This window comes from Sturnira hondurensis, unplaced genomic scaffold, assembly GCF_014824575.4.
Source record: "Sturnira hondurensis isolate 20B ecotype Veracruz unplaced genomic scaffold, ASM1482457v3 Scaffold0005252, whole genome shotgun sequence".
Classification (NCBI taxonomy): domain Eukaryota; kingdom Metazoa; phylum Chordata; class Mammalia; order Chiroptera; family Phyllostomidae; genus Sturnira; species Sturnira hondurensis.
The window spans coordinates 3,852,838-3,868,612 of record NW_028077883.1 but is presented as its reverse complement, the minus strand read 5'-3'; the positions used below and the strand labels follow the sequence as shown (position 1 = coordinate 3,868,612).

The window sequence follows — 15,775 nt, the reverse complement described above, 5'->3', positions numbered from 1 at the left end:
CACACATCAGGCTGAGGGGGAAAGCCAGACAATCTGGCAAGAGGAAAACTATCTCGGGCAGGATCAGTTCACCCTTCGATAACTCACTTTTGTCCAGAGTCCACTTTGCAACGTGAGAGTTCAGCAGGCTTCCCCCTCAAACAGTCAGAAATGCCACACACAAACCCTCAGTATTTGTCTAAGGAGGAAGCAGTCCTCTCTAACCCTCGCACACACACAAAAAATCTGTTTTAAGACAACGCATTAGCTTTTACAGCATTACATATGTTTATTTTTAAAAACCGTACCAATGTTTACTATTCTTATAGAAATGAGATAATATAAACTATGAATCACTATATGTAGACAATAACTTCTCAGTGGAGAGAATCAAACGACTCCTTGCTTGCACAGCCTGAGTCTCATTTTTATTCAATGGCAGGATTAAATTTCACGCAGTAATACAAACATTTATAAGAAGCATAGTATGTTTGTTTATTATATATTTGGGGTTCAAAGGAGGGTCTGGAAGAGTTATTTGCATACCATGTTCGTAGAGGCAGTATTTATACTAGCCGAGAGGTAGAAGCAACCCACATGTGTCCACTGCTAAAGAAGTGGATACATAAAATGTGGGATATACATACAATGAAATGCTGCTTAGCCTTACAAAGGAAATCCTGCCTCATGCTGCAACATGGATGAACCCTGAAGATATTCATATTATGCGAAAGATATTTCATATTATGCAAAATGAAATAATCAGGTCATAAAAAGGCACATACTGCATGATTCCACTTACATGAGATACCTAGAGTAGTCAAATTCCTGAAAACAGAAAGCAGAATGCTGGTTACTGGGGGCTGGGGGAGGGGGAAACGGATTGGTTGGTTGTCGGATGGGTATTAGAGTTTCCCTTTTGCCAGACGCAGAAGTTTGGAGAGGTACTGCTCACAACAGTGTGTTCGCAACAATGTGAACATGGTTATTCCTGAACTGGACACCGAAAAGTCGTTAAGGTGGTGCCTTGGCCAGACGCCTCAGTTGATTAGAACGTTGTCCTGTTTAGGCAAGGTTGCGGGTTTGATTCCCAGACAAGACACATACAAGAATCAACCAGTGAAGACATAAATGAGTGGAACAGCAAATCAATGTTTCTCTTTCTCTCTTTCTCTCCCTTCTCTCTTTCTCTAAAATCAATATCTTAAAATTTTTTTTAATGTTTAAGGTGATAAATTTTATTTTGTGTATTCTACTATCATTAATTTTTTTAAATTCCCAAACTTCTTAACTTCAACATGTATTAGAGGGCCTGTAAATCAGGGCCAGCCAACTCCTTTCTGTGGAGGGACAGAAAGCCAGTATTCCGGCTTTGTGGGCCTCAGTGGTGTCTGACCTCACCACCCAGCTCTGCCAGGGTATTATGAAAGCAGCCACAGACCCAAGTAAATGAATGGGTATGGTTGAGTTCCAATAAAAAGCCTGATTTCCAAAAACAGGTGGCTGGCCTCTGGGTCATAGGTTTCTGACCCTCGCAAAAGTCTTAATATCGAAATAAGAAATAAACACAGTCAGTTTGTAAACATGGAAGGCTCCTCTACCCAAGAATTATGAGGGAAACATGCTTCTTTTCCAGAGTCTAATATTAGCACAAGGGCAGCCAGACCAGGCTGACCCAGCGAGACCAGAACTGCCTGGAGTGGGAGGAAAACACCACACTGACAAAGGGCATGTTAGCCTGCTCCAGGCTCCACTTCTCCACAGATGAGCTTAGCGATTTTAGGGCTTAATGATTTAGAGAAAGAAGAAGAGAAATGTTATGGCTGGGAGAGAGCTCCAAGAGCATCTAGTACCTGTCTCTCCTTTAGTGGATGAGAATACTGCAATAGACTCAGAGACCTCGCCAAGCTGTCACAGCTGTTGCGGGCAGGGCTAGACACAGAGTAGGGAACCATCCCAGCGCTGAGCTCATGCGCCTTCCTCCGCTGTTTCCAGCCAGCCGGCCAGCCAGCCATCAGCTCCGCGAGAGTTATCTGTTTCATGCATGCTATTCCAAATGGTCTTGGCTTAACCCTGAAACTAATTTTTGCTATTCACCAAGTTCAGCAGGGGAAATCAATAATGACACACAAAGCCCCAAAGGCCTCGTCTCATGAAATTCCGAAATGAAAGCAAGGGTGTAATTATTTGTTCCCTTCCCCATTGTGCCGTGTGACAGTGGCGTGCTTTTGCTGTGGCCTGTGGGGAGTATAAAGGAAAGGCAACCCAAGGGTGGGGTTCAGCAGCTCGATTCAATCTTCTTGGGCACCACAAAACACAGGCACCCTAGTTAAACAACCGAAACAAAACAAACAACACACACACACCCCAAAACCCAACAAATGAAAATGGAGGGCTACGAAACAGATATAATGGAGAGTGTTAGCTTCACACAAGGAACTTTCTCCTCGCCAAAAAACTCAATCCTGGGCATAGAAGTTTCAAACTGGAGGAGACAGAGGAGACAGCAGGTCAAGCGCCGCCCCCCACCCCTTCTTTTCTGTATGAATTAAGCAGAGCCTTGAGATCCAGGTGCTGCTCAAACAGACAGTGTTGATCCATTGTATGGACCCAGAGCGGACATTCTCCCCAGTCTTTCAACACCATGTGTTGGGGCAGGGAGGAGTCTCAGCCCTGCCCTTGGCATTGAACCAGAGCAGAACACTGCTTTCAGCAGGAAAAGCTGGGAAGGCACAGGCCCAAGGAAAGGCCTTTATCACAGAACGGGGAGACGGCTGAGTGGTGATGCGCCTGCAACATTACTTGGCGTCTCCAGCTCTCAGGGGACCTGCCCTCCATTGCTAAAAGAGCCCGACCTCTGACAAAGACCAACGATTTCTGCAGTAATTAATGATACTGTCAAATTAATTAACCCACCTTTGTCCACAGGAAAACCCCCCTCTGACTTCAGCACTGCTGTTTACTAGTCCCTGACCACACTCTACAGTCCCGAATCTTTAGTCAGGACATGGGGACACCACTGACTGATGACCCTAATAAGGCCCCACACCTATTTAGATACCACCATTTGTTAATAAAACCTTCTCCCAGGAACAGATCCTTCAATAATATGACTTTGGTGAATTAACAGCTCTCAAAAGTCAAACACTATTTTAAATAGCTACCAGCCTGGGAATACCAGGGCACCACTCCCATTTTCTACCTTTCAGACACCCTTTGGAAGCACGCGATGAACGTTAGACACAGGCTGTGGGGCTCATTTGCCGTTTAATAAGTGGCCCCCATTCAAATGCTTGCTCTCTTGTCCTTGTCTACGAGGACTCCAACTCACCCACATGCCCACGTATACATTTCCATATTATCTCTTCAGAGGGTTCAGAACTATTTCCTTACACCTAAGCAGCTTTTATTCCATTTAGAATAATTACCCTCCACCCCACTTCTGACTTTCAAGAAAAACAAGACACTTAATTGACCACAGGAGGACTCTCTCAGGGGCATCGCTGCAAAAGCGCTGCCGTGAGCTCACAACTTAAGCTGATGTAATCGGCTACAAGGAGCTGGCTTCTATTTTTAAATTACACCCTTTCACTCTGCCTTCAAAGGGCACATATATCACACGTTGTAACCGCTCATAAAATACTTCACGGTGTAGCCTCTTGTCCATTTCCCTGCCGGGGTGAGTCACGCTGTCAGGAGGGGCTTCCATGGGCACCCAGCCGCCCCACCCACTCAAGTCCATCCACTGTTTCCTATGATTTAGTTTTTAGGAGAATAGCTACATATGGCCACTCTCCAGGTGTCTTGTTTATCACGGTAATTTTGACAAGGAACAGATGACTCGCAGGGTCCTCCTTGGGGGCTGGGAGCAAGCTTTTCCACCTCTCCGTGTTGCCAGCCCCAAATACAGGCACTTGCTACACGCTTATTAATGTTGCTGCCGAGTGCTCTGTCATCGGCCCCCGGCGCTTCAAAGCGCGCTGGAATGGAAACAGATTATTTACTTCGTTCAGTTTTAAGTCTTTCATTCGTCATTTCAGTCAGGCTTACTGTGTGCTACTCAAAAAGTTTTTCTAGCATTTGGAAAACACTACGAAAACAGTCTTGATAGGGTGCGAAAGTACACTGGACCGTGCTGTTTATCTATTTATACTTTTTCTGCTCATGTCTAATCAGAATGAAGAGCTCAGCAAGCTCAGTGCTGCTAGGACGGAGGCGGGGAAAGGTCAGGACGGTCTATTTCTTGGGCTACTGCTCATTCCACGGGCACCCCACGTCTTGCCGGGTTCATTCAGAAGCCTCCCCACAGCCCTCCAGGACTCAAGGCCCGAGTCCTCTGTATTAATATCTGCGTGAGCTACCGGTAAAACAGATTTAGACAGGCCCCTCCCCCCTCTTGCACCCTTCCATCTCTCCCCAGTCCACCCCGCCAGCCCTCTGGGACACGTCCCTCAGCTCTGCTGCCCTTTGCGGCCACCTGCTCTGGGCACTGCCATTCCCACACCCACGGTACCTTCTGTGACGTTCAGGTCCTGAGAAGAGCTCTCACCTAAAGGCTTTAATCCAAGGTGCTTCCTCAGCCCAGAGCTCTGCTCTGCTGTCCCTACTGCCCGCATCCAACTGCTTTTCACCCCCGCTAAAGGTGGTGTGAAGACCTTGTTTAGATGCCACTTCCTCCAGGCAGCCCTTGCGGGTGGCCGCATGTGCTACCTCAGACAACGGTCCATTGCACTGCACTGTGTTTACCTGCTCCATCCCCCAGTGACTACACATGAGAGGAAGCCAGGGATCATGTCTGTATCCCACTTGTGGCCCAGCATGCAGTGGGGCTTCAATATCATTGGTGAGAGGCATGAATAAATGAGTGGATGCATACTAAAGGCTGCAATCAAGGGATCCCATCTGTGAGGTATGGATCAGAATTCCGTCTCCTCAGAAAGTACAAACTCAACGGAAACTATAGCAAAATACTACGTTAGTCCAAGATTCATTCGTCGAACTGTGGCAGTGGCAGGAAGAGATCTGGGGAGACTGAAATCCACCCCCACACAGTTCCACCCAAGGAGCCACCCGCAGCTCGACCTCCCACCCAGAGGACTGAGAATTAACACTTCCGTGAGAGATTCACTAAGGTCTGTTCAACATCAAATCCTAACTGGGATGAAACACAAAACTTTGCTCAAAGTTACATTCCATGTTATGAACTCCACAGGAACAGCAAACTCCACAATTTAAATTCATTCCAAAGACAGCAGCGAGGCTCAAACTAACAATATCTACTTCTTACCTGCAGAAGCACACATATGTTTCAGAAAGATCTGACGGTCGGTTGCACGTGATGGGCATGCTCTAGAGGTTGGAGAAACACGCTTCTGGCAGTTCCCGCTCAATGGCTGAAATCCGGCCATTGACATCAGTACTGACTTGGGGACGGGTGCCGGACTGGCCATGGGGGTATGTATGGCAGCAAAGAGAGCCAGTTCAGTTTCTGTCCCCATGAAGAGTCCAGCCTCATCAAATATCTACTTGCATTTGACTCCTTAAAAAAGTTCTTTCCCACCCTGGCCAGGTGGCTCCGTTGGTTAGCGCACCATTCCACACAGCCAAAGGCTGCGGGCTCCGTTCCTGGTCAGGGTACATACCTGGGTTGCAGGTTTGATCCCCAGTGAGGGCACCTATGAGAGCAACTGACCAATGTTTCCCTCTCACATTGGTATTTCTCTCTCCCTTACTCTCTCTCTAAAATCAATAAACATATTCTCTGGTGAGGATGAAAAAACATTCTTTCCCTAAATCCTCAGCACACCACGTTCCGCTGTTAAATGAAACGCAGAACACATGGGACCCAGGCGAGGCATCACTTCGGCTGCTTCTCTATGGCTCATACGTTTTTTCAACCCTATTTTCCAAAATCAACAGACTGATGACAGTAAGGAATGGGTAATGTTTCAACATTCAAACCAAATGACGAAGGGCTTGGTTTCTACTTCATCCTCACACAAAACAAAACAAACAAACAAAAGTAACACAATTCCACCTAAAATTCTCCAGCCTTCCAGAACAAGTTTACTTTTATTATCTGGCACAGAGAATGTGTTCAATAAATGTTTGTTGCATGAGTAAATCGCAGGAGAGGAATTACTATGAAAATGTCCTTTTTAATTTTAGGTACGTTCTTCAACTTCCCTTTTTTTTTCTCTTAGGAAAAAAAAATCTATGCACAGTTTTCTGGGATTCTGGCTTTCATTTCGCTGTCTAACCCTGGGCTAGTCACTTCAGACAGGCACTATTTTCTTCACCCATAAAATGAAATCTGTGTCCTGGTTATTTTGAGGCTCCAAGGACGTCATGGTTGTAAAGCTGTGACATTGTATCTGTGGGGTGCAGTGCCCACAGATAATGTTGAGAGTGCCCCACTTTTTCTTTTTTTAACTCCTCCAGTCCATCCTCCATCTTCCCCAACCCCCAAAGAAAGTGTCAGAGGCAAACCCAATTGCGTGCCTGATAAGAAAGTCAGGGAAGCCTGGCCTCACCAACATCTAGCTACCAACTCTTGAAAAGTTTTATTTACTATGCCGGGGCTATGGTTTTCTCTTTTATAGAATGAGTGAGTCTCACTTGCTCATTTATTAAAGAAGTTTTCGGTTCTGATTTCCCATGAGCCCAGAAGCCTGCCTCACCAAGAAGTTAGACGCTGCTAACACATTAAGGTCATCCATGATCAGAAATAAAATGGGCTCTGATTTCCTTCACTGAGGGGGATTCTAAATCACAAACAAGAATCCAACTTGACTTTTAGAAGAATTTGTATGACTCTAATATGTAGGTCAAGAATTGGTAACCTGACTCTTGGGCAACAGAAGGTCTCTCCTCCCCCCGCACACACCCCCCGTCCAACACATCCCACACACCCCATACATCTACCTCCTGTGTACCAGCAGGGCTCCCCATTCACAGCTCTGCAATGATGTACTTAAAAAGAAATCTAGAAATTTTAAGCAATATCAGTGAATCATTTGAAAGGAGTAATGACAGCTGAANTTCTGATTTCCCATGAGCCCAGAAGCCTGCCTCACCAAGAAGTTAGACGCTGCTAACACATTAAGGTCATCCATGATCAGAAATAAAATGGGCTCTGATTTCCTTCACTGAGGGGGATTCTAAATCACAAACAAGAATCCAACTTGACTTTTAGAAGAATTTGTATGACTCTAATATGTAGGTCAAGAATTGGTAACCTGACTCTTGGGCAACAGAAGGTCTCTCCTCCCCCCGCACACACCCCCCGTCCAACACATCCCACACACCCCATACATCTACCTCCAGTGTACCAGCAGGGCTCCCCATTCACAGCTCTGCAATGATGTACTTAAAAAGAAATCTAGAAATTTTAAGCAATATCATTGAATCATTTGAAAGGAGTAATGACAGTTGAAACAATATTATGTGAAATTTAACATTTGCTTTATATTTTTTCTTTCACACCCTGAAATGTATCTTAAGTCAACCAAACAAAGAACCCAAGACTGCATACACAACAAAAATCTCACTGCACTTTCATAAATACCAAGTGCGTGACTTCCACCTAGTGGTAGAATGTATTCTTGTTGGAACGAATCTCCAAACAGCTCAACAGACACAAACTAATTAAAAAACCAAGGAAACACTGTTCTCGGCTGCTCACTAGTTATTTCAGGGAAATTTAGGAGCATACATACACATCTCCTCAGGTATGTATTTTCCTCAAACAGATTTCTGAAGAGACCTATTTTGGATGGAGTCAATGGCCAAGATTTAATCCTATAATTAAAACTCACTGCTTCTGAACCAATTCACAAAAGAGCATTATTATTCTATTAATTTTAATATTCATTAGCAATCGAAAAAAGATTTCCACAATAGCCCATTCACCTTCCACTTTCATTTGATCTAATCTTGATTAGTTATGCGTGAAAAAGCATTCCAAAGGGACAATCTTACAAAAAGTGCACGTTATATGAAAATCTGACTTCAATTAGAACCAGTAACTAAGTCCCAGCAATCTCCAGCTGTCTCTTTGCTCTTATCCTTAAGAGAATTATGGATCACATTAACTGGTATTCTGTCACATAAAAAGACATCAGCGATGACTAATTGCATCCTTGGTGCTTTTGAGTTATGTCTTCTCCGGTAGAGGGACTGAGATCACACCTCCTTACCTTCCAGCAGGTGCCCCTCTTGGTCACCCTCATGAAGTCTCCTACCTTCCTGAACTTCTCCATTTGCTTGTAGAGGTCTGGGTCGAGCTCCTGTGACACGTCCTTCATCCACAGTAACGCCCCTCTGTACTCCGTCCGGCACTGCTCCATGCGGTTCACCGTCAGCCAAGTGTCTGAGATGGCCCGGTGCCGGAAAGTCTCCACCTCTTGGTGAAATCGACACAAAGGGTTTCGCAAGGCCAACCTAGACGGTGGATAAAGCCCCAATCTTGAAGTTCAGCGGGCTAGTGATTGGTATCATCGACAAGGTACAAGTCCTAAACTCATGGGCCTAGTACAATGCCCAGAACAAAGACAAGGCTATAGAAATGTTTGGTGAATTATAACCGGAATGTGAACAGATGAGACAACCAGGGATAATGAGTCATGTGCTCATCTCTTAGGTTACTGTCGCTTCGCTGCATTTTTGGGAAGTCTTTCCCTCAGTATTGCTGGGTGTGGCCTCGTGCCTGGGCAAAGAGTACTCATTTGAAGCTGGAGCCAATCCTGCATGACTGGAGAAAGGCCAAGGACTGACCATTTCCTGTGTCTACTCTGGGGGACTCCCTGCCCACTGCTCCTCTGAAGCCTGGCCCTTTAAGGAGGGATGACCTGTGTGTGGGGGGGTGGGGAGAGGTCGCCCTGGGCACTGTGGATGGCTCGACAAAGGCCTGGGCATCTGCTCCTTGTTCCTTCCAACAGTCAGAGGATGAAGCACATTTAAATGGCCTAGGAAGGGGGAGCAGCGCATGCCGCAGGGTTTCCTGTGTTAGGCACTTTCAGATAGGATCTGCGATCTGATCCTCATGAAAAAACGGAACTCAAGGATACCACACCAGACATGAAAGTAGATCATACAATGAAGAGGGTGTACAATAATCATAATATTGGTCATACCATACCATCATTGATTCAGCAAAAACTAAAAATAATGATGCCTAATGCATCTCAAACTTTGAATAAAATGTGTATTCTGTGGGAGCAATATGCTGCTCGTTGCCTCCTCCTACCCCAAACAGTAACATCAGATGAACTGCACTCTTAAAATGAAAAAGTTGTCTGCGTGAAGTTGCAGGGAAAACATTCAAAAAATAAAAATAAGATGCATATTTACGTTTCAGTTTAAATGTAAACTTGTCTCCCTGGGACGATGGGGTCTGTGAGCTGAAGTCAGCCCTGGGCTGCTGCACCCCATCGGCCATGCCTCTCACGTGTATAGCACAGTAAGATAGGGGTACGGCCATACACCACTTAAGGAAAAAATCCCTTTTAGTACTTAGGTTTTCTGCCTATAAAGCACTGTATTTAAGTCTTCAGCACTTCTTTGGAAACACTCTGCACACATCGTCCTATCCAGGTGTTGCCAGTTGTTTCCAAAGACACATTGTGCCATAGAGTAGCCTGTGCTCCATCATCACTGGGTTAAATTTAATACCATTCATCAAACTTGGACGAACAGTTGCAGCAACGGCTGCCAAGTGAAACAGTAAAACAAATGCTGGTGTAGAGGTTTATAAAATTGAAGACTTCTCTTGAAAGGGAGAAAGAGTCCTTAGCGGTCCCCCTAAGGATCCTGTTTATTTCTGGACTCTTTTTTCTGCTTCCCTTGGATTTTGCCACTTTTCCTAAGTGGCTGGAAAGAGTCTTGCGAATAAAACACTCTCCATTTCTTTGACTGTTGTCAAGGTGGACCCAAACTTCTAAAGATGTAATGGCATGGTGATAGAGTTTAACATCCTGAAGAAGAGAAAAAGGCACATAAAAGCACCTCATTTTTTCCCATCACTTGCTGCATGTAAGATGAGAAAGGTGAACACTTCTTCGTGTGTGGTACCAGGGACTGAGTCCCGACCAAGGGGAAACTCAGGAACCGGAACCACCCAGCTGCACTGAAAAACTGACCCACATTTTCATCCATGAAAATTTACCCAGTGGGAATAATTAATACAGTGCCTAAAGGTCTACTCCAAAGGCATCTATCCTTTGGTAGGTAGTACATGACAGGTCTCGGGTGCAATGTATTATGGCATGCCTGGATGACGAAATATTGTGCTACAAATATTTGTTTTTTAAAAATGTATATATAGGCATAAAAAGTGGTTAGTGCTACCTGATCAGCAAAATCAATTTGCTAAATAATGCAATGCTATCCAAAGCAAAATCAATTTGCTAAATAATGCAATGCTATCCAAAAATTGTATGGCATGATGCTGATTATATTAAAAACAAATTCTGGCGTATCCCAAAATACGTCCATTCAAGGTCTGAGAATTAACTTCATGAGCGTGGATGTAATCGTCCTCCTCCCCGACGTTCAGGAGGACTGGCTGTGAGTTCACGTGCCTGGTGAGCAGCAAGTGCCACAAAAGCAGAGGCGTCCTGCAAGATTCCACTTCCAAACTGCAAAACTGTCCACACTGCATTGAATCATGGATATAGGACAGGTTGCTAGTTTATAGCAGCGATGCTTGCATGTATCATCTGCACTGTTTTTGTTGATTTCTTTTACTGTTTTCATCTGCATCCAAAGGTTAACTTATATAAATCTAAGGTACCAAAGGTGTGCTGTGTGAGATGATTTGGTATATGAGTGTGAAAGGGTACAAAAGGGTAGACAGGTGAAGCACATTATAAAATAATCATGGGATCAGTAATGGTACCTTTTGTAGTGATGTGTCCAGGAATTTAGTGGCGTTTTGCATAAATGGATGCTAATTTTGGCATGGGGGTCTATATAAGAATTTCCCCACTGAAATTAGTACTAATTATCTGCTTACCATATGAGAATATATGAATGATTTTTCAAGAATCAATTACCCTTTTAAGGCTGTGGAAAGCATATATGATAGAAAGCACCAAGGGGTTGAAAGTGGATCAGTCTCTATTAAAATTTTAGTTGTTTTTGAATTCTGCCCTTTGGGGTTTCCTTTGTTTGAAAATTTTTCTAGAATGAGTAAGTATTAGTTTTGTAAGAAAAACAGTTATAATTAGATTAAAAGGTGTAATTCAAGATTATAAAGAAACTTTTCTTGGAAAACTGGGGTAAAGATCTATTAGCAATGGCTTCATTCAACTAGGAGAGCTGGCATGGCCCACAAGGCCAGAGTCCAACTGTCATTAGGAAGAACCAAAATGCCCCAGAGTGAGACCAATAGTGAGACCACTGGGAAACCGGCACCATTGGTCCCTTTTCTCCTCCGCCTTCCTCGGTTTTCAGAGAGACACGTGTGCAACAGCCTGCTCTTGGCCCGCAGTGAGAGAAAGCAGGAAGAAGAAATTAGCAGGGAAGAAACTGTCGGACAATCTAAGTGAAATTTCTGTGCCCTAAATATCTTTGGAAAATACCTCTAAGCCTTATTTAGGTATAATCCTGCTGAATATTAGTGTGTGGCATTTTTTTTGGAGGCCTGTTCGATACTGAGAAAGGAGGAGGAGAAGAGTGGCGAGTTCTCAGATGCCAAGTGCAGCTGGACACAGGGGCTCCTGCTGGTTCTACACTGACGGTAAAAATGCGTCCTGGTAGTGTTAAAAAAAAAAGAAGTCGCTTATCTAGCAAAGTCTTCTCTGCACCAGAGCTTCTCAAATTCGAACATGTATCAATGTCGACTGGGATCTCACTGAAATGCAGACTGGGACTCGGCAGGTCTGCGATGGGACCTAGATTCTGCATTTCTCATACGCTCCCAGGGGACTGCTGGTGTTGTTGTCCAGGGTCGGAGCAGAGTGGCTCAGGCACATTGAGCAATACTGCTCTGGAGTTAATTGGTCTACCGAGAGCAGAGGAGGAGCCCTTCCCACTGGTCTCCTGCTTTGATCAGCTGCTGGAAGAGGACCAGACTGATTGCTATGAGCAATGCTCAAGTTCAAATATGAGCCTCGGACAAGTCCTCAGTGACTGGCGCATAAAGTGCACCCTATAGACCAGAAGAAATATGAAAAAAATTTTGTAAATTTTAATATGGAGGGAAAAGATCATACCTGTTATATTAATGAGAAAATAAATAGAAACAGACTAACAATGGTAACAGAATAGCATGCATTAAGCAAGAGCCTTCTAAAGAACAATGGGCAATTCTCCTTCATGAGTAAGCCGGTCCCACAGTCTCAGCAGATCCCCTAAATAGAGCCCCAAGGAAGGACACACACCTTTGCTGGGAAGAAAAGCAGAGGGCCTTTCCTGTTGCTTGCATCATTTTTCCTGCTCTGGTTTTATCTTGGAAGCCTTGGGATCGGAGAAATTTTCCCAGTTCATTTTCTTCTTGGGACAAGACTGATGAAGAAAAGACCAAAAAGAGCCATGAACAATGAGCATTTTTATTACAGAGAGAGAAGGAGAGGGACAAATCACAAGGTCCTCTCTCTTCTAGAGTCAAAGATGAGGTGAAATTAAATCCAAGGGACAAGCTACGAGGTACGCTCCCTGCCCCCTCCATTTAACTTTCACTCTGTTCTTCCCTCTACAAAAACGAGAGATCAAATTCACTTGAGTACGTCTGTCCATGTGCTTGGTGCCCTGTAATTAGAACCAGAAAATGACCTCTGCACTGAAAAGCGAGCCGATAATGCGCTGCTTCAAGCTGAAATGAAAAAGTTGAGTTTGTCAAGTATGACTGTGGGAATGTTCTGAGGCCGCCTCTAATGGCGGGCTGGTTTCCTTCTGTTTTTCCCACTTGCTGACTTTTTGATCTCTGCTTTTTCTGAGTTACATTCTACTTGATTATAAAGCAATTCAAACACCTTACCCATGACCTAGGTTTTTGGTTGGTCGTAAGGGATGAGGAGTGAGGTTGGGTAGATTGACGGCTTGGTGGATTTTTTAAATGCACAGCTGGAACCATATCTGAATTGGTTATACCTAATTTTGGTCTTATTTTTGAAAATTGATATATAATTGACATACAACATTATATTAATTTAGGTATACAACATAATGATTTTATATTTATATTGGTCCTTATTTTTTTAAGATTTATTTATTTATTTATTTATTTACTTATTGAGAGAGGGGAAGGGAGAGAGGCAGAGAGGGAGGGAAACATCAATGCGTGGTTGCCTCTCCCATGCCCCCTACTGGGGACCTGGCCCAAAACCCAGGCATGTGCCCTGACTGGGAATTGACCTGGTGACTCTTTGGTTCACAGGTCAGCACTCAATCCACTGAGTCAAACCAGCCAGGGCTGTTGGCTCTAATTTTTAAAGACACCCTCAGGTGGCACTATTGGTGAGACAGTGACTGGTGCAGGCTTTCTGCAGACTGATCTGGTAGTAAGTACAAATGTGTCTTTGACATTGCACTTCTGTTAGAAATACATCCTCAGGAAGTAGCAACAGGAGCACAGAATGGAGAGATAATGTATGCAGAGATAATCACACCATCATTACTTACAACAGCAAAATGCTCCTTTCCCCCATAAAAGAGATGGCTTCATCAGATGCAACTGCTCATCCTGAGGGCACAGTCACCGATGGCTGAGCAAGGGGTGACACTGAGCTTCCTGGAATGTGGTATTTTTTTCTAAACACAGGGTTTGCTATAGACCTACTCAGAATATCACTACTTTTACTTCACACTTCTGTGTTGCGTTTATACATCATGTGTCTATAAAATTGCTTTTTAAAATTTATTATTTTTTTAGAGAGGGGGAAGGAAGGGAGGAGAGAAATATTGATGTGGGAGGGACACATCGATTGATTGGTTGGCTCTCATACACACCCCCACAGGGGACCAAACTTGCAATCTAGGTATGTGCCCTGCCCGGGAATCAAACCCGTGACTTTTCAGTTCATAGGATGATGCTCTATACAACTGAGCTGCACTGGCCAGCCCTAAAACTATTTTTTAAATGTTTGTTCTTGTTTGTTTTCATGAACCATCCAGGCTTTTCTGAGAATGCACCCTGTTCTTCATACAACCTCTCCAACAACAGCTATAGAATGTTAGCCAGGAACCACAAATCCAAGGGTGAAGGTTAAACTCTCTACTTCTCCCTTATTAATCTGTGACCATGGTTCACGCTGCACATTCCAGAGGAGAAGAGGCTTTCAGAATCCATCCTTCCTCAGAGATGAACGACTGACAGTGCGCCTTCCTCTTCTGTCTCTCAAAATCAAGTTCATTGGTCAGAGTCCAGTTCAATGGCTACTTCCTCTGTCAGGTAGTTTGTCCCTATTTCTGTGTGACAGCAGTGTCCTCTGAGCATCCGATACTAGAGTATTTCCACCAAGACTGTAAGCTTTCTCAGGACAGGGCCTCGTGCAGACCATAGATTCCCCAGGCAAATGCTTGCGACACTGAATTAATTGTAACTTTCCCATTGTTATCCCTGTGCACTTTTTGTCACTTTAAATGCTTATTTGATGTTTGTGCCATGGTTCTATGTAGCTTTAAAAAGCTCCTATAATTATAAGAAGTATTTCTTAATAATCCATTCCATTTCTCTTCTCTTCACTTACTAGTGGGAGACTCACTCAGTCCCACAGTGAATCGGTCCTACAGACAGCAAGTTCACATTTTTGTTCAAAACAGCACAAGGCTACTGTTGCCTTCTTTCCCTTGAAGCCTCAAGTCACCCAGAAACAAACACATTCAACTTGAGGCTAGGAGGAAACCAATTCACGGAACCTGAATAATTACGTGAAATGCACTCTTTCCTAAATAAGCCTAAGTAGGTTGAAGTACTTGAAAAATTGTTTTTGATCACTTGGTGCACTTGAGGATTGAACTTGGGCGGGGGTGGGGGAGTAAACAGGTCTCAGTTCCAGAGCTAGAGTCCGATGACTTGGTAGTGCTGCTGCTCAGAGGGCGATGGGGAGGGTCTGAGCCGATGGCTTAGTGGTGGCCCTCATCTTCTGAGACGTTCACTTCTTAATGTTAATTTAAAAAATAAAATACTGAAATTAATTGATAGATGTTTAAAATTCTTCTAAGGCAATACATAACTCCCAAATTTACACTGATAAGTTTTTACTTTATTGGCATTTAACAATTCAGAGATAAATTGAAACCTATTCATATTTAATTGCAGATCAGATTTTCAGATGTGCCCCCAAAAGTCAACCAAAAAACTGTAAAAGCTATCAGCTAGGCAGCATTAATTCACTCAGCAGAGAGTGAATTAATTTATAGGTGTGAGGTACCTGCTCTGATGAAGCTTACATTCAAGAAGCAGGAGATAGAAAATTTTAAAAGTACGTAATCACAAATTCAATATCAGAGAGTAAACGGAGTTAGTAGATGCTTTTGACTGGTGGTCCAGAAAGGCGTATCGGAGCAGGTGACCAGGAAGATGGGCTCCGACTGACAGGAAGGGGCCACTTTTGAGACATCAGGGCAGGGACAGTCCTTGGTGAGGAAACAGGGAGGGCAAAAGACCTCAGGTCCCACGGTGGGGTAAGGACAAAAGTGGCTGGAGGGGTGAGTTGGGCCGATCACATAAGAATTTATAAGCCATGGTGTGAAGTTTGGATCTTATTGTAACTGCTACTGGGGGCTTCTCAACAGAGAAACAGTATGTTTCAATGGGCATTTTTAAAAACTTTTAATTTTGAAATAATTTGGG

At 44.0% G+C, this 15,775-nt stretch overlaps 1 protein-coding gene across 8 annotated transcripts in view; it reads right to left on the bottom strand.

The window, feature by feature from the left end:
- ICA1 (islet cell autoantigen 1) overlaps positions 1 to 15,775 on the bottom strand; it is a 135,864-nt gene that overhangs the window by 86,247 nt on the left and 33,842 nt on the right. For all 8 annotated transcript variants that reach the window (XM_037046397.1, XM_037046400.1, XM_037046399.1 and 5 more), the window contains 2 exons: positions 12,363 to 12,486; positions 8,223 to 8,421 (listed from right to left, as the gene is read on the bottom strand). In XM_037046397.1, the coding sequence (XP_036902292.1) occupies positions 8,223 to 8,421; positions 12,363 to 12,486 (323 nt within the window). The remainder of the gene's footprint in view (positions 1 to 8,222; positions 8,422 to 12,362; positions 12,487 to 15,775) is intronic.